The sequence below is a fragment of the Ostrinia nubilalis genome, chromosome 2 (assembly GCF_963855985.1).
Source record: "Ostrinia nubilalis chromosome 2, ilOstNubi1.1, whole genome shotgun sequence".
In the NCBI taxonomy this organism is placed as follows: domain Eukaryota; kingdom Metazoa; phylum Arthropoda; class Insecta; order Lepidoptera; family Crambidae; genus Ostrinia; species Ostrinia nubilalis.
The window spans coordinates 5,005,355-5,033,223 of NC_087089.1; the positions used below are offsets into that span (position 1 = coordinate 5,005,355).

At 39.5% G+C, this 27,869-nt stretch overlaps 1 protein-coding gene and 2 long non-coding RNA genes across 7 annotated transcripts in view; all 3 read right to left on the reverse strand.

Annotated features, from left to right (window-relative positions):
- LOC135078287 (probable E3 ubiquitin-protein ligase HERC2) overlaps window positions 1–11,370 on the reverse strand; it is a 57,708-nt gene extending 46,338 nt beyond the window's left edge. The window contains exons 1-22 of the mRNA XM_063972886.1: window positions 10,979–11,370; window positions 10,662–10,836; window positions 10,215–10,359; window positions 9,812–9,976; window positions 8,988–9,245; window positions 8,539–8,694; window positions 8,318–8,446; window positions 8,088–8,208; window positions 7,840–8,008; window positions 7,404–7,591; window positions 7,012–7,130; window positions 6,193–6,341; window positions 5,742–5,901; window positions 5,356–5,453; window positions 5,125–5,280; window positions 4,550–4,655; window positions 4,368–4,473; window positions 3,992–4,211; window positions 3,320–3,464; window positions 3,081–3,163; window positions 1,277–1,482; window positions 231–355 (exon numbers count right to left, since the gene is read on the reverse strand). Coding sequence (XP_063828956.1) covers window positions 231–355; window positions 1,277–1,482; window positions 3,081–3,163; window positions 3,320–3,464; window positions 3,992–4,211; window positions 4,368–4,473; window positions 4,550–4,655; window positions 5,125–5,280; window positions 5,356–5,453; window positions 5,742–5,901; window positions 6,193–6,341; window positions 7,012–7,130; window positions 7,404–7,591; window positions 7,840–8,008; window positions 8,088–8,208; window positions 8,318–8,446; window positions 8,539–8,694; window positions 8,988–9,245; window positions 9,812–9,976; window positions 10,215–10,359; window positions 10,662–10,836; window positions 10,979–11,215 — 3,416 coding nt within the window. The 5' untranslated portion in view covers window positions 11,216–11,370. The remainder of the gene's footprint in view (window positions 1–230; window positions 356–1,276; window positions 1,483–3,080; window positions 3,164–3,319; window positions 3,465–3,991; window positions 4,212–4,367; window positions 4,474–4,549; window positions 4,656–5,124; window positions 5,281–5,355; window positions 5,454–5,741; window positions 5,902–6,192; window positions 6,342–7,011; window positions 7,131–7,403; window positions 7,592–7,839; window positions 8,009–8,087; window positions 8,209–8,317; window positions 8,447–8,538; window positions 8,695–8,987; window positions 9,246–9,811; window positions 9,977–10,214; window positions 10,360–10,661; window positions 10,837–10,978) is intronic.
- Window positions 11,371–14,010: 2,640 nt separating this feature from the next.
- LOC135080460 (uncharacterized) lies at window positions 14,011–18,720 on the reverse strand. Of its 3 annotated transcripts, none has more exons than XR_010259022.1 (3): window positions 15,158–18,717; window positions 14,944–15,061; window positions 14,011–14,448 (listed from the first exon to the last, which is right to left on the reverse strand). It is a non-coding gene; the product is annotated as an uncharacterized LOC135080460 (long non-coding RNA). The 3 variants fall into 3 exon arrangements; XR_010259021.1 differs by having other exon boundaries at window positions 14,944–15,453; window positions 15,578–18,715; XR_010259020.1 differs by having other exon boundaries at window positions 14,944–18,720.
- A 6,296-nt stretch (window positions 18,721–25,016) lies between these two features.
- LOC135086201 (uncharacterized) lies at window positions 25,017–27,138 on the reverse strand. Of its 3 annotated transcripts, none has more exons than XR_010260325.1 (3): window positions 26,926–27,138; window positions 25,717–25,880; window positions 25,017–25,431 (listed from the first exon to the last, which is right to left on the reverse strand). It is a non-coding gene; the product is annotated as an uncharacterized LOC135086201 (long non-coding RNA). The 3 variants fall into 3 exon arrangements; XR_010260323.1 differs by having other exon boundaries at window positions 26,804–27,138; XR_010260322.1 differs by lacking the exon at window positions 26,926–27,138 and having other exon boundaries at window positions 25,717–26,190.
- Window positions 27,139–27,869: the final 731 nt, after the last annotated feature.

A 27,869-nucleotide genomic window follows, 5' to 3' on the forward strand; every position in this document is an offset into this window, starting at 1 on the left:
TCTAGATAAAGCTATATTACAAGTTTATCGGTTAATCTTCATTGTGTCAATTTAAACTAATTCTAAAATGTCTGAAGCATTAGTAACATAAACACTGCCGCAACATTCCACTACCATAGGAACTTATTCAGGTATGCACTATGCCTGTACAATATTACTACAAAAAATTTGAATATTAGGTATTCCAGGCTGCAAAATAAAGCTGTATATTTCTAAAACAAACCACTCACTTCCTTATAACGCTGCTATTCAGCTGCTGCTTCTTTGATATCAGGCCTGGCCAGCCCAGCAAATCCGCGTCTAGTTTCCCTGCTGAGGGCAATATGCGGCCCGCTTCGTCGCACGCGCGCGCTATCTTGACAAGGGAGGCACCACAGTCCGATATAGCGACCGCGTTGCGCACGCATAGGGGAATATATTTCAAACAAACCACTCACTTCCTTATAACGCTGCTATTCAGCTGCTGCTTCTTAGATATCAGGCCTGGCCAGCCCAGCAGATCTGCGTCTAGTTTCCCTGCTGAGGGCAATAAGCGGCCCGCTTCGTCGCACGCGCGCGCTATCTTGACAAGGGAGGCGCCACAGTCCGATATAGCGACCGCGTTGCGCACACATAGAGGAATATATTTCAAACAAACCACTCACTTCCTTATAACGCTGCTATTCAGCTGCTGCTTCTTAGATATCAGGCCTGGCCAGCCCAGCAGATCTGCGTCTAGTTTCCCTGCTGAGGGCAATATGCGGCCCGCTTCGTCGCACGCGCGCGCTATCTTGACAAGCCAGGCGCCACAGTCCGATATAGCGACCGCGTTGCGCACACATAGAGAAATATATTTCAAACAAACCACTCACTTCCTTATAACGCTGCTATTCAGCTGCTGCTTCTTTGATATCAGGCCTGGCCAGCCCAGCAAATCCGCGTCTAGTTTCCCTGCTGAGGGCAATATGCGGCCCGCTTCGTCGCACGCGCGCGCTATCTTGACAAGCCAGGCGCCACAGTCCGATATAGCGACCGCGTTGCGCACACATAGAGAAATATATTTCAAACAAACCACTCACTTCCTTATAACGCTGCTATTCAGCTGCTGCTTCTTTGATATCAGGCCTGGCCAGCCCAGCAAATCCGCGTCTAGTTTCCCTGCTGAGGGCAATATGCGGCCCGCTTCGTCGCACGCGCGCGCTATCTTGACAAGCCAGGCGCCACAGTCCGATATAGCGACCGCGTTGCGCACACATAGAGAAATATATTTCAAACAAACCACTCACTTCCTTATAACGCTGCTATTCAGCTGCTGCTTCTTTGATATCAGGCCTGGCCAGCCCAGCAAATCCGCGTCTAGTTTCCCTGCTGAGGGCAATATGCGGCCCGCTTCGTCACACGCGCGCGCTATCTTCACAAGGGAGGCGCCGCAATCCGATATAGCGACCGCGTTCCGCGCGCCGCATGCGTTTACCCATGCGCATAGCTCGCTTACAACGCGACCTATGTGAAAAAAATTGCTAATGAAAGTCCGGTAAATGTTTTAAATGCTTAACCAAAGGATAATAAATAGCTAATGGATCTTCGTCGCACGTGCGCGCTATCTTGACTAGGGAAGTATAACAGTCCAATATAGCGGCCGCGTTGTTTACTCATGCGCATAGCTCGCTTACTATGTCAATATAATCTAGTGGCTAAAATCATTATTGTTAAGATGCTGACGAAAATAAAGTAAGTAATCAGCGGGTTAGTCGGCGTCTCGGCGACTTAACAACTCGTTCAATTTGAAGAACTTTGTCATCGGTACGACATCAGCAAATCTCTATCAATACGAGAGTCACTATTGACAACCGCGTGTAATAAGGTGACGTGTTGTATTTCTCGAAATCCAGCGGAATAATGAACACGTAGGCAAGTCGAATACATGCCGCCTACATGTTGCCACAAATCGCCTGGCGATACGCGTGGGTAAAAGTCGTCGACGACGGACTTGGTCCTTTAAGTGATACTTTTATTACACTGAAAACAACTCACCAACAATATCCGAAATGATGACATCACACAGGGCGACCAACTGCGTGTTATCAGCTCTGTGCACCGCGCGGATGAAAGAACTGAGGGTGGATTGCACGTGGTCGGCTAGGAGTGACGCGTATTGAGTCATGAGAGCTCGCACGCCACCGCGGGTGCTCCGCCCACCGCGAGACCACATAGCCTCGCAGAATAACAACCTGGTGAATACGGCATGTTAAAATATTTTGGTAACAAGCTCACGCTACGTGACGTGACGAAGTCAAAATTTGTTTACGACTACCTAGTGCGAGAACCGCTACCAACACTTCAATCCACTATAGCATGTAATTAGCTTAATACAAGACTGTCATTCCGCTTTTGTAAATCTTTTTTGCTTAAAGATTTTATTATTATTATTTATTACTTGAAAAAAAAAAAACGTCGAAAAAATTCAACTTTAAACTGGGTGCCCAAACACTTTGTAGTCGGACAACTTCGTGCGTGACCGTCCTGCGGTGCAGACGGTGGCGGGGACGAGGTAGCACCAATAATAGTCCCCGCTACACCACTCGCTACCTGTTGACATCTTCATACGTACCTTTTCACCGCCAGTTTCTATTACCCACAGGACGGTCTCGCACGATATTGCCGGACTATGCCGTATTTCTTCAAATTATCGAGAGTGGAAAATACTTTAACTTTCTAAATATAAAACATACCTTTGGAATCTAATCAGTAGATCGCAACTGGGACTGACAGTATCATGGTTCTTGGGATCATCGGTCTTGCTGGTATCGCCGCTCATTATTCCATTTAGGTGCATCTGCGTTTGGCAGCTTGTATTTCGGATTAGGTGTTTAACCTACAAAAACACCTGAATAAACATTTTGATCTTTATTTTAATAAGCACAAGATTGGATAAAGAATACTTACTAAATGCATGAGGGGTACTGATGCACACTTATCTGTTGCGGTGGCATTGTTAATCTGATATTCTTCAGCACATCCTAAAACAAATACGAAATAGATAAGTTCCACTAATTTTAACAGGAAGTAAACTTAATTTTGCAAACGGAACAAGTAATAACCTGGAATAGCTTCAACATCTTCTCCATTAGCAGTTGTTTGGGTTCCGCGCTGACCTGTCACTATATCGATTTGATCGTAATCTCTGTAAAAAATATAGATTAAATTACTTGCACATGAATTAATACTTTGAAGTCACGATAGCCGAATGATGAAATGTTTCGGGCTGGCAGATTCAAGATCCGAGGACCGCTGGTTCGAACCCCGCTGCCCATCGTCTATTGTAGTAAACCGTACTTACACGTCAAGTTGTAGGTGATTGTATGCATCAGCGGAATGCGCTTGTAACGCGTTGCGCAGTGCGTCGCGCAACCCACCGCCTCCGAGCAGCGACCAAACTAGCAGCTCCGTCATGAATCGCGCACCCGCGCTGGCCGGGACTGCTCCTGCGAGGAGTAAGAAAGTGGACCTTCTAATAACGATTTAGGATACAAAATGATTTCTTTACAACGGCTGGATTTAAAAAGTCTTTCATACTAGAAACAAAAGACTCATAAAAAGGATGGGTAACGTATAAGATATAAAGTATGACTCGACGCGGCCTTTTGCCATCGACACTACTAACAGAGCCGTGTGGACTCCGGCACACCAGGACTAGTTTAGTAACCGTACCTTGCGGCAACAACGCGATGAGATGCTGAGCTCTAATCTGTGGTGTAGGCAGCAGCAGTGGCCAGGCCGCCGCTAGGGCTCTCCTAACCATCAACAAATAACTCTATCCTTTAGGCTGGTTTTAGAGTCACGCTGACGCACGCTGACCGTCAGCGCTGACAGGCGAATTGTATGAAGCGTCGGCGCCGAGCGATCAGCGTCACTCAGGAACGTTCCCTTCAATTACATACATATTGATCTGTCAGCGCCGACGATCAGCGTGCGGTCAGTGTGACTCTAAAACCAGCCTTATTGACCTTACCTTGCGGCAATAACGCGATGAGATGCTGAGCTCTAATCTGCGGCGTAGGTAGCAATAACGGCCAGGCCGCCGCCAGGGCTCGTCTGGCCGCGGCGGCAGCGGCCGACCCCGCTCGGCCTTCAACTAGAGCCACTAGAGCAGTGTGGACTCCGGTACACCATGACCGGTTTTCTGTGTCTGATTCTACGTCGGTTCCACGAGAGCATTGCCACGCGTGCACCTAGAAAGTGTTGGATAGATGGATTTGAAAATACAAAAAAAAGTGTTAATATCCAGCTCAGTAGAATACGTCAAAAACTTCCCCATTTTTTACTGGTTGTGAAAGTTATTATGAAAATCTCAGTATTAAAACTAAACAGGAGAAAAAGTAACTTACTTGTAGTCTCAAAAGGTTGAGACAAGAGATGGCTAAAGACTCATTCTCTTTGATTGACGTTGAAGTGCTTTGTTCGACTACGATTCTCAAAAGCCTTTCCAGTAACCTGAAATAGATTGCTAAAATAAGTCAAGTTCTATTGGAAATATGTTATAATGCTCATGTATATAAGGTCTACCTACTTGAATGTATTATCAGATAAATCTATCACAAATGGCATGGACGACGGAAGATCTCTGGGACTTTCTTCACTCCATACGATGACTTGGTATGGTCCACTTGTGACCCCTATGTAAAAAAATAACACAATTTCAAATATTGGTTATGGTTGTGGTAACATTCCAAGGTCTATAATATGTCTTTCAGGTGTTCTAGACCTAACGCAAGACACGGAAAAACTTTTATGACGCCACGATGTAGGACTAATTATAGAAATAACTGTTTTGTCATTAGAGCCTGCAAAAAGTATGACAGTGATTATGGTCACATTGACATATTTCACGAGAAGCCTATGCGGTTCCGTGGCCTAATAAAGGCATAAAATGTGTAGGTATTTAATACACCTTATAAATAAGATTTGTGCATGGTTTGAAATGTTTTAAATGTTTAAGTTCTGTGAATCTGTCTTTTCAATTTTAAATTATCAGTGAAAACTCATAGGCTTGTGTAAAACTTATTATTTTTATGCTACTTGTATCATAATATAAGCAGTATGTTTTCCTAATAAAGAAAATAAAAAAATTTTTTTTTTCATTACCATTGGCTTTGAAGGACGGATTCAACACTTGCAGTAACTGTGGAACTGGGCGAGATATTTGAGCTCTTTCAAGAGTACCCCATGCATATAACAATCCTTCAGACGTCAAAGCTATTCCGTGTGAGGCTCCCAATGATAGATCTTCGACTCTAATGCCTAGAAATAAACATTATTGTAAAACATTTTTGATCTTTGTTGAAAGTTGATGTCTAGATAAAAATAACAACGCACCTTGAAAAGCTTCGACTAGTTTAGGAATCTTCATCGTCTCTAAGTTTCCATGACCAAGACGATATCCGTCACCTTTTCCCCAAGTGTACACTTGACCTCTGAAAAGAAATGAATGCAAATAACAATCAATTTAAATGCTTGTCATCAACAATAAAAAAATGTCACAGATGTTTTTTTTTGTATGAACGCAAATCAATTAGAGACGAATAGAATAGATGCAGTAAAGTCCGGTCGCGACTGTGCAACGGGTGGTCGCAGTGAGTGTGCGAGCGCGACAGCAATATAATTACACGCGAGCGATTAGGATGGGTAGCTTGGGGTCAAACGGGGACGAAATTCTATGTGCTCGGCGACCGGACTTTAGTAGACGAGTCTTTTGTACTTACAAATCAGTAAGAGCCGCATGCCAATGTTCCCCCGTGTACACTCGAGTAATTCTCAGCACAGAGAGTGACGTCAGAGTACGTGGTGCTCCTGCCTCGTTGTCGCCGAATACCTGCACCGCGCCCTCCCACGTGCAACAAAGAGTTTGACTCTCGCCCCAACCTAGTAAATTAATACGCAAAATGAAGCGTCGTAAATATGGATACGTGACAACAAAACTGTCAGTACATTGGATGCTCTCTACATTGGAAGAGCTAAAAAGGTACAGGAATTTATCACGGAATTGCGACAACCGATCAACGATTTAGGCATCTTACTGCCGATTCAAGTGGATGCTAATTTGTTCTCCGTCGACTGCTGGGGTATTCTGGTGAATTCACCGCTAATTGTAGCATATTCGAAGGGAGATTATAAGTAAGTTTTATCACAAATAATATTTAAAAAAGGACATACCTAGAGCAACATCGATGACTCTTTCTATGTTATGGGCGGAGAATGAGACGGGTTGTGGAGTCAGACAGTTCTCGATGGTCCCATGTCCTAAGCGGCCTTGTGTACCGCGTCCCCAAGTGTACAGTGCGCCTCTTGACGTTATCACGGCACTGGAAAAAATAATTCATGTACAGTCGACAGCACTTCGGAGTTGCAAAACAGCTGGTGCTACATAAGATGTCACATCATTTAGTCTCATTTGCAATCGTCCGTTTGACAAATTGACAAGATTACAATTAAATATAGCACTTATTACAACTACATTGGATGTCAAGCGTTGAGCCTGAGGTATTGATGTCAGCGCGCACTTTAGTGCACAATACAGCACCGCAATGAACGACAATTTATAAGGTTTATTGCCTAACTTGAAAAGGGGCGTGGCATTATCACTAGCCCCACCCCCAAAATTTAAATGTTGGCGAAATTACAATCACTAAAGACCAAGTTACCTGCAAGCAACTCCAGCGGATACTTTGATGACTTTGTGGTGTGCGAGGTGATGTAGTATAGATCCTTGGGCGTCTCTAGGGGCCGTATCCCAAGACCACACCCCTTCGTACGAGGAACAAACATTCACTGTCACAAATCACCCAAGTTTCCTACCTGCAAGCAACTCCAGCGGCTACTTTGATGACTTCGTGGTGTGCGAGTTGGTTTATAAATGCGGGGGCGTCTCTATGACACGCCCCGTGGCCCAGGCGTCCATCTTCCCCGGCCCCCCAAGACCACGCCCCGAAGAGTGAACATACAATTAGTGTCACCTCAGAACAAGTTTCTTACCTGCAAGCAACTCCAGCGGCTACTTTGATGACTTCGTGATGCGCGAGGTGGTGTATAGAAGCGGGTGCGTCTCTAGGCGCCGTATCTCCATGGCCCAGGCGGCCATCTTGCCCGGCTTTCTAAGACCACGCCCCTTCGCACGAGGAACAAACATTCACTGTCACAAAACACCCAAGTTTTTTTACCTGCAAGCAACTCCAGCGGCCACTTTGATGACTTCGTGATGCGCGAGGTGGTGTATAGAAGCGGGTGCGTTTCTAGGCGCCGTGTCTCCGTGGCCCAGGCGGCCATCTTGCCCGGCCTTCTAAGATCATGCCCCTTCGTACGAGGAACAAACATTCACTGTCATAAAAGACGCAAGTTTCTTACCTGCAAGCAACTCCAGCGGCTACTTTGATGACTTCGTGATGCGCGAGGTGGTGTATAGAAGCGGGCGCGTCTCTAGGCGCCGTGTCTCCGTGGCCCAGGCGGCCATCTTCACCGGCCCCCCAAGACCACGCCCCTCCACAAGAGGAACAGCACAGAAAATGGCGGCCGGCTGAGTGACACGCCACTTGGGTAATGGTTTTGTTTTCTAGACCTAAAAAATAAGTTTAAAATATTAAGTATGTACACACACTTACATACTATTGTTTTAGAATGACGACAATAAACAGGCATTTCAAGTCTAGGTAAATGCAGGTGGAAAAACTTGTGCAAACAACTGCAACTCATTTATCTAGACTAACGCAACTATAATGCACTTTCATATCAAGTAATTAAAAATACTTATAATCAGTAATCAATAATACAATAATCTTTAAAAGTGCAGTTTATTTTCACACTTACCAGGAACAAGTTGCGGCATCATTGAATCGTACGGCAGCGTGTACACCACGCCATCTTGTGTCAACAAAAGCGCGAGTTTCTCGGCGCAGGCAATTTGCTGAATTCTCAAAGTTCCCAGATGTAACGGACCGATTCCTACTGAAATTACTTCTTGGGCGGATTCCGTGCACTGAAATAAAGATTGTTTAATAAATAACAGAATAAAAACATAAAATAATATTAGCGTAACAAATATTTTATCATTGTACCGTGACAAATCCTTTCAAAGGAGGCAAGAGTGGTGCTCCTAATCTATCTAGATGACATAACAGTGCGATACCAGCTTTTCTAACTTCCATCAATCCATCACCAGCAGGAATGTTCAGATCTCTGCAATAATAATTACAATATCACGATAAATGATGAATCAATTGTAAATGAAAAAATATAACAAGTAAGTCTTTAAATAAATGTATAGCATAAACCATTTTATACTCACTTTAAGTATATTTCAGTGGGATTAGTCTCTGTACTCGGCTCATTATTGATAATTGGATTTGGTGCTGTGACCTTGGCCATGCGTCTCAAGAACGGCCCAAGAGGCGCGGTACATTCCTCCAGGGTTATTCTAAAAACAAAACATAAATGTAGTAACAATATTTTTCAAGTAAAAAACAAAGGAATAACGGAAATTCTTGGATATTTGAAAAAAGAATTAACCTGTTATCAGGCTGTCTTTTCTGCCGCGGCGGTAACGTCACTAAAACATCAGCTGCTTTCAAAAGCGCGGGTAGTTCTGCTCGGCGCGCACATAGCTCTACCCAGACGCAGAGCGACGTCCGCCAGTCGCCTAGCGGCACGTTGCAACCCACTTCCCTGTAACAAGATTTAAAATTAAGACACAAAGTTTCTCTCTCTTAACTCTTATGCCGAGAACTCGTCTCATTCACGAAGTAATGCTCCCTCTTACTTACACACTCATCAGTATCACAAAGATAGTAAGACAGCATAAATCGAAATATCTTTATAAAGTGTACATTATTATAATTATGTATGTACATAATAATAATATTTATTTGAATCAAAAAATTGGTCCATATTTGAAGACACGCTGGGCTTTTGTTGGGCGCTAGGGCGAAACACAACGTAATAATGCTATAGAAACTTACCCAGCAACCACTTGATGTAAGAACTTTGCAGCACTATCAACCACTTCTGCCCATATCCTCTGCGACCGGGGTGCCTGTTGCGCGGCGCCGGCGCCTGCGAATAGCGCAGCGTCGGGCAAAGCGCGAACCGCGTCCAATGCGTCACGCAACAACGCTGAGCACACGTCGGCGTCTTCGCCGCAGCGCCAGGCGCGCCGGACTAAAGATAGGGCCAGGCGGAGGGCCGCTCGGGCGCCCACTCGGGCCAAGCCTAGAGCACTGGAGACGAAAATTGCATTGATAACTTACTCGAAACAAAAAAGTGAAGTTCAATGACATTGGTAACTTATTCAAGACAGAGAGAACAGTGAAGTTCTTTTAACAAAAAAAAAAACACTTCATAAACTAAAACAGTTTCTGTTGAAACACTGTTTTTCTTATTTTGTTTAGTGACAGGCTTGACAAAAGGCAAAAAAGCTCACAAAAATGAAACATACTAGAATGGTTTTTTTTTTATACATAACAAGGCAGGTATTTGACCACAATTGCACCTGATGTTAAGTGGGATGCAGTCTAGGATGGTACATAATTATCTGCCCTGTAAGTGCCTATTCACTCTCGCCTTGAAAAGGCCCGGATTATAGTTTTCAAGAAAGACAGCAGCAGGCAACGAATTCCAGTCCCTAGCTGTTCGCATTATAAAAGAGTCATCGAAACGCTTAGTTATTCTGTTACAGTAGTTATTCTGTCATAGTATACACAGAATGTTTTTTTTTTTTGAGACATTTTGCGTAATTTTACTATGTAATTAGTCATAAAAGAACTACAATACACTTTTCACTTACTTCTCTGAGTCATCAGTGTGTTCTTCATTATCCTCCTGGGTCTCAGCAAGCTCTACTGTCTTGTTCAGAGTGTTGACTACATTGCTCAAGGCCCTGTTGCTGACTGCATGTGGGGGTTTCTTATCTAGCTTAACCTTTTTTACTTCTTTATAATGACTTTGATCTCTGAAACACAAAATTATTAACTGTTTTAAGTACAAAATTAAAATTGTTTTCTCATTGTTCAATCTTACTGAGATATTATACATTTTTATTTGTGATTAGGACTTCTGCTCTGTAAAGAAATTACAATTTTAGTTAATAAAATCAACTAGATAATGTTGATAGATTGCTAGCTTATTTTTATAAAATGAGTATTGTTAAAAATTAAAGAATAAAAGAAAGAATAAATAAACATTTGTACCTAATAACGGCTATGAGATGTCTATTGCAGAGAACTATTAAGCGACGAATTTGAGCTATGTTGGGACAACTGAGAGCTGTGTTAATAGCTCGCACACGCTGCTCCCAAAGCAAGGACTCCATGAGATTTTGCAAGCATTCTGGACCTGAAAGTTTTTAATTTTCTTTCTACAATACCAATCTTGTTGATGAATGAGTTATTGTTGTTTGAATTGAAATAAAACATTATTGAAAAGTAATGAATGAAATGCTTATTGATGATTGTACAACAATAAATGTCATGCAACAACTATTAATCAACAACAATAATAAAATAATTATCCAATACAAATGTACCTATGTGAGTTTTAATTAAAAAAATATGTTGTAGAAATAAACCAATACTTTTATTGTCATGATTCAGCTAATACAAAAGGTAAGTAGGTATCTCATTTGTTAAATGTATTACCAGGATCTTGTTTCCATTTGAGATCATCTATAACTTGGAATGATGGTGGTGGTGGCACCAATTTGGACTGAATGGCAATCCGTAGTTCTTCCTCAGCAGAGAGGGCTGTGCAAGGAGGGCAAGCACAGCCAGAATGGGGCCCACACAATCCATCACAGCAGGTGCACGTTAAAATCTTAAACGTTTAATTATGTTAATTTATTTGTTACAATAAAATAGTTGATAGAATATTTAATGTTCTCTCATTTGTGTTAATTCAATAAGACAGTATTTACTTCAACAAGGTTTATTTCAGAGTATAAAAGCAATTTACATACCCTAAGGCCACAGTAATATTTGCCACTTTCGCCGAGTTTCGCAGTCACTCCTGCGGAATTGACTAGGCCCTTTCCGGCGTCGAAATACAACTCCCTATCCTGCATCAAACTGTTAAACAAAGTGCACAGAGAATCTGGATTGTGTAGGGCATCTTGTAAGTCAGGATTATGCCATTTAGCGTCCAAATGCTGCTGTGGACGAAATATGAAGTCGTCCAGCTCGTCTTGGACCGACATTCTTGCAACCGGCACTTTCGACACTCTCGTCAAATCATTTTCTTAACAAGCAATTAATACATTCAAGTGCTTAGACGTTTGGAAACCTAAATCTATCGGAATTCATTGTAAGACAAAGTTAATTGGAAATAATTGCTGCAACAAAAATACTCCGGATAAATCGAAATCGTAAACTGTCAAAAATTACTGCGTTTCGTTTCACACTGAATGAATACCAATCACGAGATTGTGAAACTTCAAACAACTTGGCAAAAGGTCAGTTTGTCCTTCCTTTGTTACCGGTATTACTGCCGGTATTTGGTAAATGCATGTTTTGGTATAATAGCGACGTTTTACCTGAAAATAAAACGTTTATTAAACATACTTACCTTATTCGAAGCCTTTATAATGAGAGTAGTGTCTGTCTTTTCCTGTTTGAGTACTAGTTTTGACGTATAATCTGCCCACGTGACTTCCGCTCCGGTCCCCCACCGCCTAAGCACGCCTCAATTAGCGACACTAGCGCCACCAACGGTAGCTCGAAACTAGGTTTCGATATTCTCGCCATTGTGTTTTATGACACCAGGTAGATTTAAAAAGTAGGCTTCGAATAAGGTAAGTATGTTTAATAAACGTTTTATTTTCAGGTAAAACGTCGCTATTAAACAGTACTGCGGGTCTAGTCAAAACGCACTTTAAAATCGCAAACCCATCGCAAACCAGTCGCAAACAAATAAACAAATCGCAAAAGAGGTCGATAACAAAAAAGGCTTAGTCAAACGGCAAAAAATCGAATCGCAAAGCCCTACCTATCGATAATCGAAAGACTGGATTGAAATTTCCCATACAAAGGCTTAGCCAACATGCATTTAAGACTCAATCAAAATCGAATCGAATCGCAACACCCGCCATTTTCATTGCGATTACTAAAACCCCGGTGATAAGCTTCGATTCGATCAAAAACCAATAGGGTGAGTTGCACCACCTAACTTTGACCGTAACTATGACGTTAACCGGTGTTTTTTTGTATGGAGTTTGACAGATTTAAGACGTTTGTCAACGTTAAACTAAGATGGTGCAACCCACCCTAAGGCTGTTTTGACAAATCCGTATCGCGATGTCGTTTTGACAGTTAGTTTGACGGCGAAGCATAGACGTAAACAGAGAGCAGAAAGAAGGAAGAAACAAATTAAAAAAAAAAAAAAAAAAAAAAAAAAAAAGCTAAAAAAAGTAAAAACAATCGCAAAGTCATAGACATTTTTTAACTTTTTTTCGATTTTGAATGAACTTTTATATCGCCGCGTCGTTGGTGGTTCAATGTGCATTTTGGCTGCCATTTTCCGATCGAATCGAATTACTGGTGACGCGGCGACTGACATTAGTGAAAACTTCATATCGGTTTGCGATGGCATTTTGACTAGACCCACTGTACCGTTATTCGAAGCCTTTTTAATGAGAGACGTGTCTATTATCTCCTGGTGGCGCTGTGTAATCGCCAATGTGATCAATTTAAGAATAAGACATTGATCAGTGAGAAATGTTATGAATTAGTTAGAACCTAAATAAAATTGTTGAATATTTAGGTGGATACGCTTATCTGTCTACCGAGTGGTAATGTACTGTGTGCAGGTACATTAAAATATTTTACAGAATGCAACCACTGCATCTGCATCTCCGTAAATTCACGTTTAATGGATCGTTTATTAACTACGTAATAATGAACTATCGGTTACTTTACGTCATGTAAAAGGCTCAAAAGCTACGTTCACCTTCACTCACATTATCAGACCATTGGATGAAATATGTAAGCTTCGGTAAGAGTGAATAATTATTAGGTAGAAAAAAAGCGCGGGAAACGTTAAACTGGTCGGGCGCGTTTTTGTTTCTCTTAGCTTTAAAATTAAAATTTATCTGTTGTAGTGATCAGAAGAGGTGTAATTAGTGTTTATATTTACTTGATTATTTATATATTGTGTAGTTAGTGTATAATTGCTGTATATTGGTAAGTCTTTAAAACTATTTAGTCGTCAAGATGAACGAGCCGCCTGACCCGGGGGAGGCTCCCCCGGCGGGCCACTTTGTGACTATCCCTGTAGATGCGAATACTTTTGCTCCCCTTTTAGGCCCAATGGTGGCTATTTCCAATGAGTCAGCTATGGACACGGATGGTTCTCCTGCAACTACAGCTAGAAAACGCTGCAGAGTTCACAAATGTAAAAATTGTAACAAACGTAAAAGGAAACATATTGGACAAGAAGTAAAGGAAAATGATTGTGCCTGCGATCTGCCCCCTACACCTACCATTTCGGAATCCCCCCCAAGTCCGGCAGCAAAAAAACATAATAAAATTACAAATATTACGCAAACTAACTCCCAACCTTCTGCCTCAACAATTACCGACTCACAACTTTCTTCAACCCCAGATTTTGGTAGAAAACTATATAATAGTACTGATGCCTCCCCTTATACCATACATGTTCAAAGAATTCAGACTTCCCCAGATGATGGCTCCACAATGCACTCAGTCTCCTTTGGCAAGCTTTTAAAAAAGAATGGATTTCAGAACATCATAAATGGTAGTGTTAAACAGATAGGACGAAATAAAATAGCGATGGCCTTCTCTGATTTCACAGCAGCTAATTCATTCCTAAACCATGACAGCCTATTGAAAAACAATCTTAAAGCATTTATCCCAACTTTTAATGTTACTAGGATGGGATTAGTGAGGGGAATACCAGCAGAATGGTCTCCAGAGGAGATCATATCCAATATTAACATTCCTATAGGATGTGGGGAAATTATTAAAGTAAGACGACTCAATTATAAAACCTTTATTAATGGTACACCAGTATGGAAACCGTCACAATCTGCTGTGATCACTTTCGATGGCCAGGTCTTGCCGAAGCGTATTTTTATTTGCTATAATGCACTTCCAGTGGAACTATATATCTTCCCTACCATACAGTGTTACAACTGTTGCCGCTTTGGCCACACAAAGGTACAGTGTCGGTCGAAACCACGCTGTTACAAGTGTGGTCATGATCACACTGGTGACTCCTGTATGGTGGAGGAAGATAACGCTTTTTGCTGCTTATGTTCCGGGTCCCATTTAGCCACCAGCAAAGCTTGTCCAGAGCTGGCTCGCCAGAAGCAAATAAAACATTATATGGCCCATAATTGTGTTTCATACGCGGAAGCCTCAAAGCTACATCCACCTGCCTCCAAATCCTTTGCGGATGTTGTTTCTGCCAGCCCTGCAAAAAACATTAAAGAAATTATACATCCCACTATTGCAAGTAATAACATTCCTACATCCAATTCCCACAAAAAAACAGTTTTTCTAAAACCACGTACACCTCCACCTCCCACTCAGGGATATGACAAACGAGCCCATCAGGCACTCATCAATGAATATTCAATTCCATCTCCAAATAATGGCTGTGCATTTGATAACACTTCTACTGAGCAGATAAATCCTAGTTTTAGAGAAGTAACAAATTTACTTTTAACTTTAATTAATTTATTAACACAACCTAATAGTAGTTCACCGTCCAACGCTGCCTCTTTTTTAGATGTTTTAGTGAAATTTATTCAAAATGGCCCAAGTAAAGTTTCTCCAGTGGAACTGTCGTAGTTTGATAAGTAAGAAGAGTGAGTTTATACACTTACTCAATAAGTTTGAGCCTGTAGTTGTCGCCTTGGCAGAGACCTGGCTTAAACCAAATAATACTTGTAAATTTAAAAATTACCATTGCCTTAGAGAAGACAGACCTGATGGATATGGTGGAGTGGCTATTTTCATCAGGAACTCCGTCCCATTCTCTCCTGTAAATTTACCTGTACATAGTGAAGATTTTTCTATTTTAGCTGTAAGTGTATGTAATATATGTATAGCCTCTGTATATATTCCACATCCCTCTTTGTCTATTATTAATGAAATTGATCAGATCATCTCTTCCTTACCAAGACCATTTTTATTATTAGGGGATTTCAACTCTCACCATCAGACATGGGGTAGTACAGTGTCAAACAATTATGGTGAAGCACTTCTTGATATAATTGACAGTAATAACCTTTGTACTTTAAATACTGGCTCTCCCACACGCCTCACAGCACCAAATCAAAATGTTAGTGCAGTTGACCTCTCCATTTGTACACCAAGTTTGGCCTCTTCCTTAACCTGGTGCACCCTGCCGTCCTCATATGGAAGTGACCATTTCCCTATTTTAATTTCTTTTCCATATAATAAACCTAAAGCACTGAAACATTCATCTCAATTAAAACATAGGTTACCAGACAGTACTAGTGACACTTGGCTAACTTTTAAAAATTGTGTAGAAAGTAAAATATCTTCACTCCCAAATATATCATCTGATAACCAACTAGATTGTGCCAATGCTCTTGCAAATGTTCTGATCGAAGCAGCAAATGAAGTTTTCCCTCTAAAGGGAAATTTATCTAACAAAATTCCTTCACCCCCTTGGTGGGATTCAGAATGTACAGAAGCAATTAAACGCAGAAAAGAGATTGAAAAACAATATAAACATAATATGACTTCAGAGAATTTTGATTTAGTTATGTCTGTAAATAAAGAAACCTCTAAATTATTGAAAAAAAAGAAATCTGAGAGTTGGAAAAACTTCTGTCTTTCTATATCCCCCAACACTCCTTCCTCTATAGTTTGGCGTAGTATTAGAAGATTTAAATCTGTGTTTAGTGATATTTCTAGTCCATCAATACCAGAAACTTTAGCTCATGACTTTTTAACCAAATTAGCTCCCCCTTGGGTACCACATAACATAGTCAGCGATGATGCTTCCTCACACACAGTAAGTAACATGGCATTGGATTCAGACTTTTCCCTATATGAATTAAAAGGAGTTGTATCTAATACTAAAGATTCCGCCCCTGGGGCCGACGGAATACCATATTCTTTCTTTACTCATCTCAGTGACAACATTTTAGGTTATTATTTACAGCTCATCAATTCATTTGTAAACACAGGAACTCTCCCGTCAGAATGGAAAACACAAGTAGTGTTGCCAGTGTGTAAACCGAATAAACCCCTATCTGACGCTTCTTCATATCGCCCTATAGCCTTATCATCCATCCTATTAAAACTAATAGAACATCTTATTAAAAATCGTTTAGAGTGGCATTTTGAAAGCAAAGGCTTAATATCGGACAGTCAGTACGGTTTTAGGAAAGGAAAATGCACATTGGATAGCATCAGTATTTTTATTTCTGACATCCGACTAGCATTCACTAATAATGAATCTGTACTTGCAACTTTTTTGGATATTTCCGCCGCATATGATAATGTACTTATAGACGTCTTAAAACAGAAACTTTTAGCCCTTCAGGTTTCTTGGAAATTTACAAATTTCATCCTAAATGCTTTATATGGCCGTAATATCTCTCTAACTGGTTCTGATATGATAGATACACGATCAGTTTGGAAAGGCCTGCCGCAAGGCTCTGTTCTCAGCCCACTATTATATAATGTTTATACATATGATTTAGATTCTAGCTTATATGATAATATTAAAATTCTGCAATATGCGGATGACCTATTAATTTATACCAATAATAAATCTGTTGAAGACGCCTGCAGCTCCATTACGGCCACTCTAGATCTTCTAAAAATATGGATGGACAAAAATGGGTTGGAAATATCTGCTTCCAAAAGTGCTGCTGTTATTTTTACTAGAAAACGAGCTCCGCCACCAATCCAAGTATATTACAATAACATTACTATTCCATTAAAGACAGAACATAAATTTTTAGGTTTAGTTCTTGACTCAAAACTCACTGGCAGCTCACATTGTGAATATGTTGTAGGTAAATGTGAACGTCTTTTAAATTTACTAAGGTGTTTGGCTGGTGTATGGTGGGGTGCTCATCCCTTCTCATTAAAACTTGTATACAACGCCCTTATCAGATCAGTATTAGATTACGGAATGTTTTTATTAGAGCCCGGAAGTATTACAAGTTTCAAAAATCTAGATAAAATACAGTCAAAGGCTTTAAGAATAGTTACAGGCGCAATGAAATCCAGTCCCGTAAACGCACTCCAAGTAGAGTGTTGCGACTCACCATTAAGGTTGAGACGCCAATTACTCTCAGATAAATTTTTATTCCGCATAATACAATTTGATAACCATCCACTTGTAGCTAAACTTCAAACTCTATCCGACATGATACCGAATTCAAGTTATTGGGCAAATAAAACATTACCTTGTTTAATTATTAGTTTCCGGAAATTCTCTTCATTTAGTTCTCCAACTCATCGTTCTAATTATCTTCCATTATTTAACTGTAGTCTAGAGTCTCTTTTAACTCCACCAATTATACACTATCTCCCTATTGAAAAATCAGACAGAAATGCAGTTTATTATTTCAACTTAATTGTTGATTCAGAATTCAATGATTTCCACCATATTTACACCGATGGCTCCAAACATTCTGTTGATACCTGCACTGGCGTTGGAGTTTATCATTCACAGTACAACATTGTTCAAAAAATTAAATTACCTCCTGAATCCACCATATTCACTGGAGAATGTTTTGGACTATTTAAAGCCGTGGAATATATTACAATAACAAAACTAAAAAAATCTGTTGTCTTTACAGACTCAAAAAGTGCCTTACAAGCTCTAGAAAGGTTCCCATTTAAAACTAAAACACAATTTCCAATAATATTCCAAATTAGAAGTGCTCTTTATGATTGTTTTTTGAAAGGACTTACTGTACATTTTGCTTGGATTCCCAGTCACAGAAACATCAGGGGAAATGAAATATCTGATCGGCTAGCAAACGAGGCAGTGCATTGTGGAGACTTGTTCCCCTATCTGAATTATTCTCACGACTTAGTGACGTTACCTAAACTACAATATATACAGAAATGGCAAGAAGAATGGGAGGATAGTAGTGTAACTAAAGGGAGAACATTTTTTAAAATTCAACCAACAATTCCGTTAAAGCCATGGTTCTTCAAAACTAAATTTAACAAGATGGAAACATCTATCATTACAAGAATGCGTTTAGGACATACTTGCACACGTGCTCATCTATATAAACTACGCATTATTAATGACGAAATGTGTGAGTGTGGGATAGAGGTCGAGGATCTCAATCATATTCTCTTCACTTGTCCTCGTTACAGTAACCGAAATGTCCTCCTGAACTCATTAATCTCTCTCCATATTCCGTTCCCAACCTCTATAGTATGTCTACTATACTTAAACTGTATAAATGTATATAAATGTATTATTTCATACTTAAATTTCAATAGTATTAAGATATAAACCTGTTGTTCTTGTATTTAATATTTTAGTTGTTATGTATTTAGTTAAATGTAGTACCTATATAACCTATATCCCATGTCCTCTCCTGATCCTAATTTCCTAAATTTAAATCCGTTGCCGAAAATATTTTAATCTCCCCGTTTCCCCGTTTTACTCGACTCTGGCACGGCGCATACTGCGCGGATTGCCATAAAAAAAAAAAAAAAAAAAAAAAAAAAAAAAAAATTATTAGGTATGGATAAGAATATTCACTGGTACAGTTAAGGTCGCTTGCCGATAGCGGGCGTTTGATGATCTCCAACATTTCCCACATTTAGGTATCAGATCAGATTTTAATATTTATAAACCTTTACGGGACCGTAGCCTAGGTGGACGGTGTAATGAATAGGTGACAATAGCTAGCCGGCTATGTATAGGTACGATACTTTTGTATTGTCTGAGTATTCCGCGCTATCGCTGTTCGCTAGGGATAGCGAAGTTTGAGTCGGAATTGATAAAATTTATAATGATACAAACTTTCCTAGTACAAAGTTAGTAAACTTTGCGGTTTACCAACGTCGGTGCTGTGGTAGGACTGTGCGACCATTATCTTTAGGGCTAACAGTGATAACTTGTTAGCTAGATCAGCTTATTGACGGTTAGTCAACCAGCTTAATTCAGAGCAATCTTAATATGTAATTATGTATTATTGTAATTACAATTATGATAATAATGTTATAGGGCTGAAGAAGTTGGAGTCCTTTAACCACGAATGCTATAAAATCATAATTACATCATTCTACCACCAATAGTAGCGGAGCATCAATAAGAATGTTGCGAAAGCGGGAAAAGTTATGCAGACGAAGTCGCAAGCACAGCTAGAATTAAATGATAGTTTCGTAGCCGATCTAAACCTTATCAGGTTTCATCAAGGCCCTTAGGGTGGGCATCGGATTTAATTTCGAATGATTTATTTTCATCACCCTGAATGCCGTTGGACGATCGCTCATTTGCATGATGTAATAATATTTATGTAAAAATATTTATGTAATGATGTTTGTGTAACACAAAGTTTTATATCATCGCCAATGTCACTCATGATTCATTAAAGTGTACATACCTAAGTTGCCAGTAGGTAGGTAAGTACTAATTTTTGTGACAATAGTCAGCAGAGACAAATTACTTTATTGACCTAGCGAGTCGGGTAGGTATTAGAATATTTCACGAGGCTGTTGTACTTAAAACAAGCTAACTCGTAAACAGTTGTTTGTGCCACAACATTTTGCTTGTGACTACCTTCGTTACAGTATAATGATTGATGGATTTAAATCACATCAAATACGAATTTTGTAAATTGTACCATGTAGGTAGGCGAAGGACTTTCGGCCCCAAGCAAAGAGCTTAAGAGTGCGGCACAATTATCCAAAATTAATTCCAACCATGTTTATGTACTTCTGTGTGACCCTAAGGTCACAGTGATAATTGGAAAAATCAGAGTTAAATTACTTTCTTGGACTGAAGGTTTTTATTTATTCCCTTAATTCCTCGTAAAAGTCGTTCATATTCATACGACAATTTTTATTGTACCACAGAGGTGCACAAAAGGTCGAATTAGCAATATGATATGGTGTCATAATATTATGACACTAATAATAAATTATATTTATTTACTTAAATTAAGTAGACTAGACGTAGTCATTGACACTATAATAGGGCACACGGAAAGTTCAGTTAAGAGACTGAACACTTGTGTGACTTTTGGTATGCAATCTTTTCTCCAACGAATGTAATGGCTTGTGTAAATGAGAAAATAACAAATTGTAGTAGGTAAACCTGCGCGGTTTAATATATATTTAGTAAGTACGGTTTACTAAAGTCACTGTTTTCGTTGTACAGTGAAATTCAATTGCGAAATGCGTTACCATGCAGCGTGTCCAATTTGTTTTAAGCTCAGATAAGCTTCATACTTTTGGTTATTGTGGATCATAAGTACTTGGTATTGGGTGCCATGAGCGCCTCAAGTTGGCGGTTAAAATGCTCTTTGCCTCACGCAAATCATGAATTGTAGTGTTAAAACATGAGAAGAGCCAATGCTTTAGGATTTGTAACGTTACGTGACTTGATCTGCATGTTTTTGGTAACCGAGACTCGGTTAGACCATTTTGTATTTATGGAGTTCACCTTTTACTGTTACTAGTTTGTAAGACTGTTATTATTTTGTTTATTTATTTTATATAGGTAAGGACCGACTTCATTGTGTTTATTATCCAGACTTGTATGCTTTTATTACAATAGGGGCATGGGTTATATCTGACCCCGAAGCAAGGATGGGTCCTGAGTTACCCCAGAATGAAGTCGTCCAATAGGTAAGGGCGCGAATGTCGCGACTCTTTCTGTGCGAATCAATTGCCGTCAGAACATTTGCATGAGTCTGTCGGTGTACTATAGGTATGTATAGGCAGAAAAATACTTATTTTAGTATTCGGTACTTTGTGGTACCCGCCAAGTGTCTATGGATGTATAACCTTATTTAAAAGACTATCAGGTCAATAGTTGTAACTTTACTATGCAGAGACTGCATAAAGGCTTAAGTTTATTTAATTTCTCCAGGCGTTAACTGTTCGGTACCAAAAATTCAGAGCGCATAGCTGCGGCCCCGATTAATTAACATCCTTCAAGATTCTGAAGGTTTAGGGCGATGCCCTCGTATCATCTCGGCAGTAATGAAATACGCCAAACTGACACGAATCGAGTCATTTTTGCGTAATCTCATGATCTCAGTCTCCACCTTTTACCCATGGCAGGTCTTAAATAGCTTACTTTTGTCATGAAATAAAGCATTTTAATTAGGGTTCCATAACCCTTGAAAATTATGAGGATTTGGGGCGATGCCCTCATGTCCTCCCGGCAACATCACTTTAATTTTGCCGTGCAAAATAGAATTTCAGAACCTTTTATAGTTATGCGGATTTAGGGCGAAGCCCTCATGTCTACCCGGCAACTTTACTTATTTTCGTTTGCCGTGGAATAAGGCGTTTGGGTTCTATAACTCTTCAAAATTATGAGGATTTAGTTTAGGACGATGCCCTCATGTCTTTGAACCGCAAATACAAACGAGCGAGGTTGCTTGGCTCGAAATGTAATGATTTGAGTCCGATTCTCTTTGGGTAATCTCCTATCCCAGAGGGATGAGGGATAACATGACAGTTTAGAGCGATGCCTTAACCCTTCATTTGGCAACGACATAAAAAGTGGAAATACATGAGTTTGATGAATGTAAGGCATCAAGGGTATGCTAAGAACTTTTTAAAAAATATGAAAAAAAATCCTGCATTTCCCAGAGTTGGGAAAATTCGTGTCCGTCACAGCGGACACTGCCAAAGACGTCATAAATAACGAGTAGATTTGAATGTTCGCCGTGGCGGACATTGCCAAATAGAGGATAAATAAAAAAACTTCGTTATAAACAAATTTTATTAAGAATTTTTATAGTATTGAGAATAAAACACCTTGGAAATTGGTGTTTTGGCAAGAAAAATTAAGTAAGTAATTAAGCGTAACATTAAAAACGAACACATAAAACAATCATTTGGTATGGAAATCTAAAAACAGTTTCTTGCATTTTTGCCCATCACAAAGCAAAGGCGCGTTTGAAACTTTATGTAGAACACCACTGTCTTTTTTTGACAATACCTGCAACGTTATAAGAGAAGCTAAAGCTAATATTTATATTAGAGAGAGATCACATCATTATCATTTCGATAGAGGGTGCAGGTGAAGAATAGTTTGAGTTAGTAGAGGCACATTTATCAAGTATTTCAAAATCGGTATCAGATTTCTCACTTGCGTCTGAGGAAGCGGGTTCTAGGGACTAAAGCCAATATTCTTGAAGCACGCGCATGCCTCAGACAAATGAAAAACAAAAAAAAACACAAGAAAACACCCATAACCGCAAAACAACCTAAATTTGACTATGTCCGCCACAGCGGACAAAGTTGTTTTATGAATATCAGTGAGTAATTGACAATGTCCGCTGTGCCGGACAAAGAGATCGAGCGAGTAAAAAAACACCAAAACATGTATAAAATGTTATGAATTTCAGCTAAACATTATCATACACGTATTATTGTTAAACGGATTGCAAAAACAATGAGCTTTTAACAGCAAAACACTGAAAAAATAAATAATTTACCTTATCGAAAACAGATGACTGTCTCTTCGCTGACATTTTGTTCGCGACTGACAGATACTTATTTGCGAACGTCAAAGTTCACTTTCTACAAACTTTTTCAGAGGTTATAAGACAAAAATATTGTAGAATAAAATAAAAATAACATTTACAACACCCCCTACTTGGTTTCTAAAGTTAGTGTCCGCCCTACCGGACAAATTCAAATTAAGGGTTAAGATCTCTCGACGTAAATAAAAATGAGCGAGGTTGCTCGGCTCGAAATGTAGTGATTTGAGTCCGGTTCTCTTTGGGTAATCTCCTATCCCAGTGGGATGAGGGATAACATGAGGGTTTAGAGCGATGCCCTAAGACCTCTCGACGTAAATAAAAATGAGCGAGGTTGCTCGGCTCGAAATGTAATGATTTGAGTCCGGTTCTCTTTGGGTAATCTCCTATCCCAGTGGGATGGGGATAACATGAGGGTTTAGAGCGATGCCCTAAGACCTCTCGACGTAAATAAAAATGAGCGAGGTTGCTCGGCTCGAAATGTAATGATTTGAGTTCGATTCTCTTTGGGTAATCTCCTATCCCAGTGGGATGAGGGATAACAAGAGGGTTTGGACCAATGCCCTACTAAGACCTCTCGACATAAATAAAAATGAGCGGCGTTGCCTGGCTCAATATGAAACTCCTTGAGTGTTTGAGTTTTCTCCTATCCCGGTGGGATGAGGGAGAAAAGGTTCTGGCTCCTGGTTTTTCCCTGTTTGCTCCAAGAGAACTTACCCTCGCTACAGGATTATGCTGCTGCGCTTTAGTTACACTGCCATCTAGCTTGCCGAGTAGCCAGTTTGAGTTTTCCACTGTAGGTATTTAGCATAAGACGAAATCTCAGATCGATCTGCGGAGCAGAGTTGCGATCGTATTGCTGCCGAAAAATTTTCCAGACGCCGCTAGCATCGAATAAACTGCGTATCTCCTTCACCGTTTATTACACAGACTCACTGTTTATCTACACAGTAACAGCATAGCGTTTTCCTGAAATCATAGTTTAAGAAAACCACAAAGGTATTATCATACCTACGTACCGTATCCTAATAGGAAAAACTGCACACTTCACTCTTGGGTTATAAGCCATGCGTTAGACTTCCATAATGGCGGTAGGATAGGTACGTCGGCACGCTACCCTACCTAGTGGAAGTTTTCATACTTTCCCCGGATGCATTATTGATAACGGTAGTTTACCGTTTATTTATTTTGTTGATTTATAAATCAACACAATCCGTCCGATGGAATTCGTATAACTGAAATGGTATTGGTAAGTTGGTACTTACAGCTTATTGTAGCAAGTAATCACATCTTGCGACTATCACATTACACCACACCATCCTTTGATTTGACCTCTACGCCAACTCTTGCTCCTCTTCTGCACGTGGACATAATATTTCCTCTTTCCTTTTGAAAATAAAGACATCTAACGGAAAACCCTTAGGAACAAACACAGCTAAAAAGGAGTGTTATACCGTTAGGAATGAACATTGCTAAAAAGGAATATTAGTTTTGAAACACATCTAACGAAAACCGTTAGGCACAAACATTGCTAAAAAGGAATGTTAGTTTTAAAACACATCTAACGGAACACGCCGTCAGGTACGAACATTGCTAAGAAGAAAAGTTAGCTTAAAAACATATGTAACGAAAAACCGTTAGAAACAAACATTGCTAAAAAGTAATGTTACTTTTAAGCACGTCTAACGGAATACCGTTAGGTACAAGTATTACTAGAGAAGAAAGATAATTATTAAAATTTCGCTGAGTTAGATTGAATGCAATCTACCCCCGAACGGTAACACCGTTGTAAAAATAAATTACACTGCGAAATAAGTAATCACAGTAATTTTTATAATACAAGTTTTCAGCCAGTACATAATAATTTAGAAGTACTTACATTATGATGGTAATATTTTACCTGAATCACGTCACGACTAGTACCTGTGAGATGGGTCGCGAACTAGCGGTGTCTATAAAGTCGTGACATAAAATGAGGGCGCTTTTTTTCTTCATGTAGCAACCCTATACAATTTGACCAAATGAGTTTGATACTAGGGCAATTTAGTTAAGGGTAGATTTTTCTATCCTTAGATATCTTTTGACTGATGAATAAACTTGTCATTTTGACATATTTTCCATACTGAAACTGTCAATGTGCCAATCTTATTCTTCAGTTAAAAGTTATCCGACGATTGAAAAATCAGCCCTTAACCAATTTAGACGACGATATTTTGTTTTTGTTTTTATACAGTAGGTACCTATGCTTATGAGAGGTTTTACCAAGCATTTTTGTTGAATCAGCATAATAAAAAACGCATTATACATAGTTAATAAGGACATTTATTAATCACTTTCATCATCGGATTCCAAATTTTCGATGTTAAGAAAAGTTTCGTTGCCACTTTCATAAGTAGCGCTGTCATCATTCACATCATCATTTTCGCTGCTGTTATTATCGCCTAAGCAAATAACCAATTGTCTTGGTACAGGTCCATAAATATAATGGAAGGCTCATGAAGATTTGGTATTAGTTTTTCTTTAATCCACTTCGTGAAGTTATGCGCATTCATTTCTGAATGGTAGTCTTCCAAATTATTTCTGCCAGTGAATATGAGGAGGCAGTTTGGCACAAACCCCTTTTCGCTTCCAGCATGGACTATGATGTAACGCTTTCCTTTGAAAATGTCTTTTGTGATGCCTTTGATGTTTAGAGATTGCGAACATTTTGTGACCTGGTGGAAAAATAAATAGATTCTTGTTAGTGAAAATTTTATAAAATTATACATCTACACTCATATTATTAAGAAGAAAGATTTCATTGTTGGTTTGTTTGGATGGGGGTTTAAGGGTGTATAAGAGGGAGGGGGAGAGTGCAATTAAAATTATTTCATCATTACAATCTAAAAAAAACTGCTTAACATAGGCTATAATATTATATAGGTTACCTTGTATGAAGAATGAATATAGCTCACATCAAACAAAAAACATGCAAAAGATGAAAAATGTTATTTACCTACCTCTTTTTGTACCGTGTAAAAAATTATATTTTTTGGCGCAGAGCACAAATTAATATCCATTTCTTTCTTTGGTCGGCCTTGCCTGTGTTTCCCAGGAGTTCTAAATTTTCCATTATTCTGAAAACCTTCATTGACTATGCGCTTAACCGTACTCTCTGATTTTCCTGAAAAAAAAAAAGTTCAAAGTTTAAAGGGATGGAAAGAATAACTACAATACCTAACTAATATTATTTATTGTTAAAGATTTACCAACAAGATATCATTTCACATGCATTTAAATAATAAGAGCTAAATCATAATCATAAAAAAATATTTCAACAAATTATTATTTTTGTAGACGGACAACTTGATGTGAAAGTGATGTCATACAGTTATCAATGGCCAAAGCGAACGGGTAATATAGATATGAAGCAATTAATTCAAATTCAAAATTCGTAGAAAACTTGACTGAATTAATATATCAAAAGAAATGGTCGTACTCAATGATATTATATAAAAACAAAAGCAGATATGTTATAAGCGCTCGCGCTGTGAATACTCAAATACGTCCCAATTGGGACGTCTTGTGTTTAGTCTTCGTGTGGCCTGCGTCGTGCGCAATCGCGTGCGTACCACACCGTAAGTTCCTGTGTTCTTACCAAAATAAATAAAAAATGCCATCGTGTGTGTTTCGAAAGTGTACCAATTATGACTCTAAAGTAAACAAAATACAAGGGATCTCTTACCACATGTGATTATGCAAAATTATTTAGTATTTATATTTTCAATTATTTATGCAAACAATCAAGACGCCATCGCGCCATGCGCCATGTTCAAGTTAAGAATGAGAAAGCGATCTTGTTTTGACGTTAGAGCGATAAGGATGCGTGCGCTGCGGACATAGATTAGTTAGTGCAGAATCGTTAAAACTATAGCTATCTCTTTCATTTGCGTGCTATTTCGTATCTTTTGTTTCACTTATCAGTTACATTTGTCAATGTGTGCAATTTGGAATAGCTCGGCACGGATTAAAATCGTAATTTCTATGAACGTAACATATCTATAGTTCTATAATATCATTGGTCGTACTACAATATTACGTACTTACAATGAAAATTTAACCTAAAAATGTCCTATGTAAACAATGCCTGTTTTGGTCACCAAATCGCAAAATGCAGTAAATTTGTTACTTTAGGTAGATTATAAACAAGCAGTAACACGATTACGTACCCGTCAAAGATGCTGTTCGCCCATAAAACATCAAAATCCCACAAAATTTGACCAGCTTGGTACTCCGCGGAACATTGCTGGAAAACTTTAAAAATCACTTTCCGCGTGGCACTCCAATTTACTTTACTCATTGTTTATACTTTTCTTCGTAGCTGAGTAATAATTTACAGGACATTAGTCAAACAATAAAAAACACAAAATGAAAATCGTTCCACAACTCAGGGTTGCCAGATATCAGCTAACTCAATTCGCCTAATTTTTCCTACCGAGTAGCCTAAATCGCCTAATATTTTTTGTTTCTTAAAGTAGCCTAATTCGCCTAATTTTTTGAGCTAAGTATACAAAAATTGCTTATACAAATACATATCAAATCGACACATCAATGACAAACAGCTGTTTATCTCTTTCTAACTCACCCATGGTGACGTATGAAAAAAGAGATAGATAATGTTTGGTCAGTACTATTAGAGGCCGGTCGATCTATTCTCATAAATAAAACACTGGATACTCAACTTTCACAGTATATTGCCTTATTTTAGATACAATTCATCACTTAGCACAAAAGCGCGCGGAGTCGTCTCCGCGCGTCCCTCTATTCTGACGTTTGATTCTCGCGTGACATTGACAATACGTCAATGTCACTATGACAGCAGCTCATTGGCTATAACGATACCGCTATTTTAACGTTTTATATTTTTCACAATTAACAGTTCGGCCATCCTACATTTCCTTCGCCCTCGAAGGTCTACTCTACTCATAGCACACTTGACGCCTCGTATTGGGATCCAGCTGTGCACCTTGCTAGGTCCACTCTGCCATCTCCACCACCATTCGCACCCCACGCTGGCCGTGAACGCGCTCGTAGGCGCCCACAACGTGCCCTGGCTCACGCGCGCCCTGCTGCACCACCACGCGCGGCACCTGCTGGACTCCTGCTGCTCGTG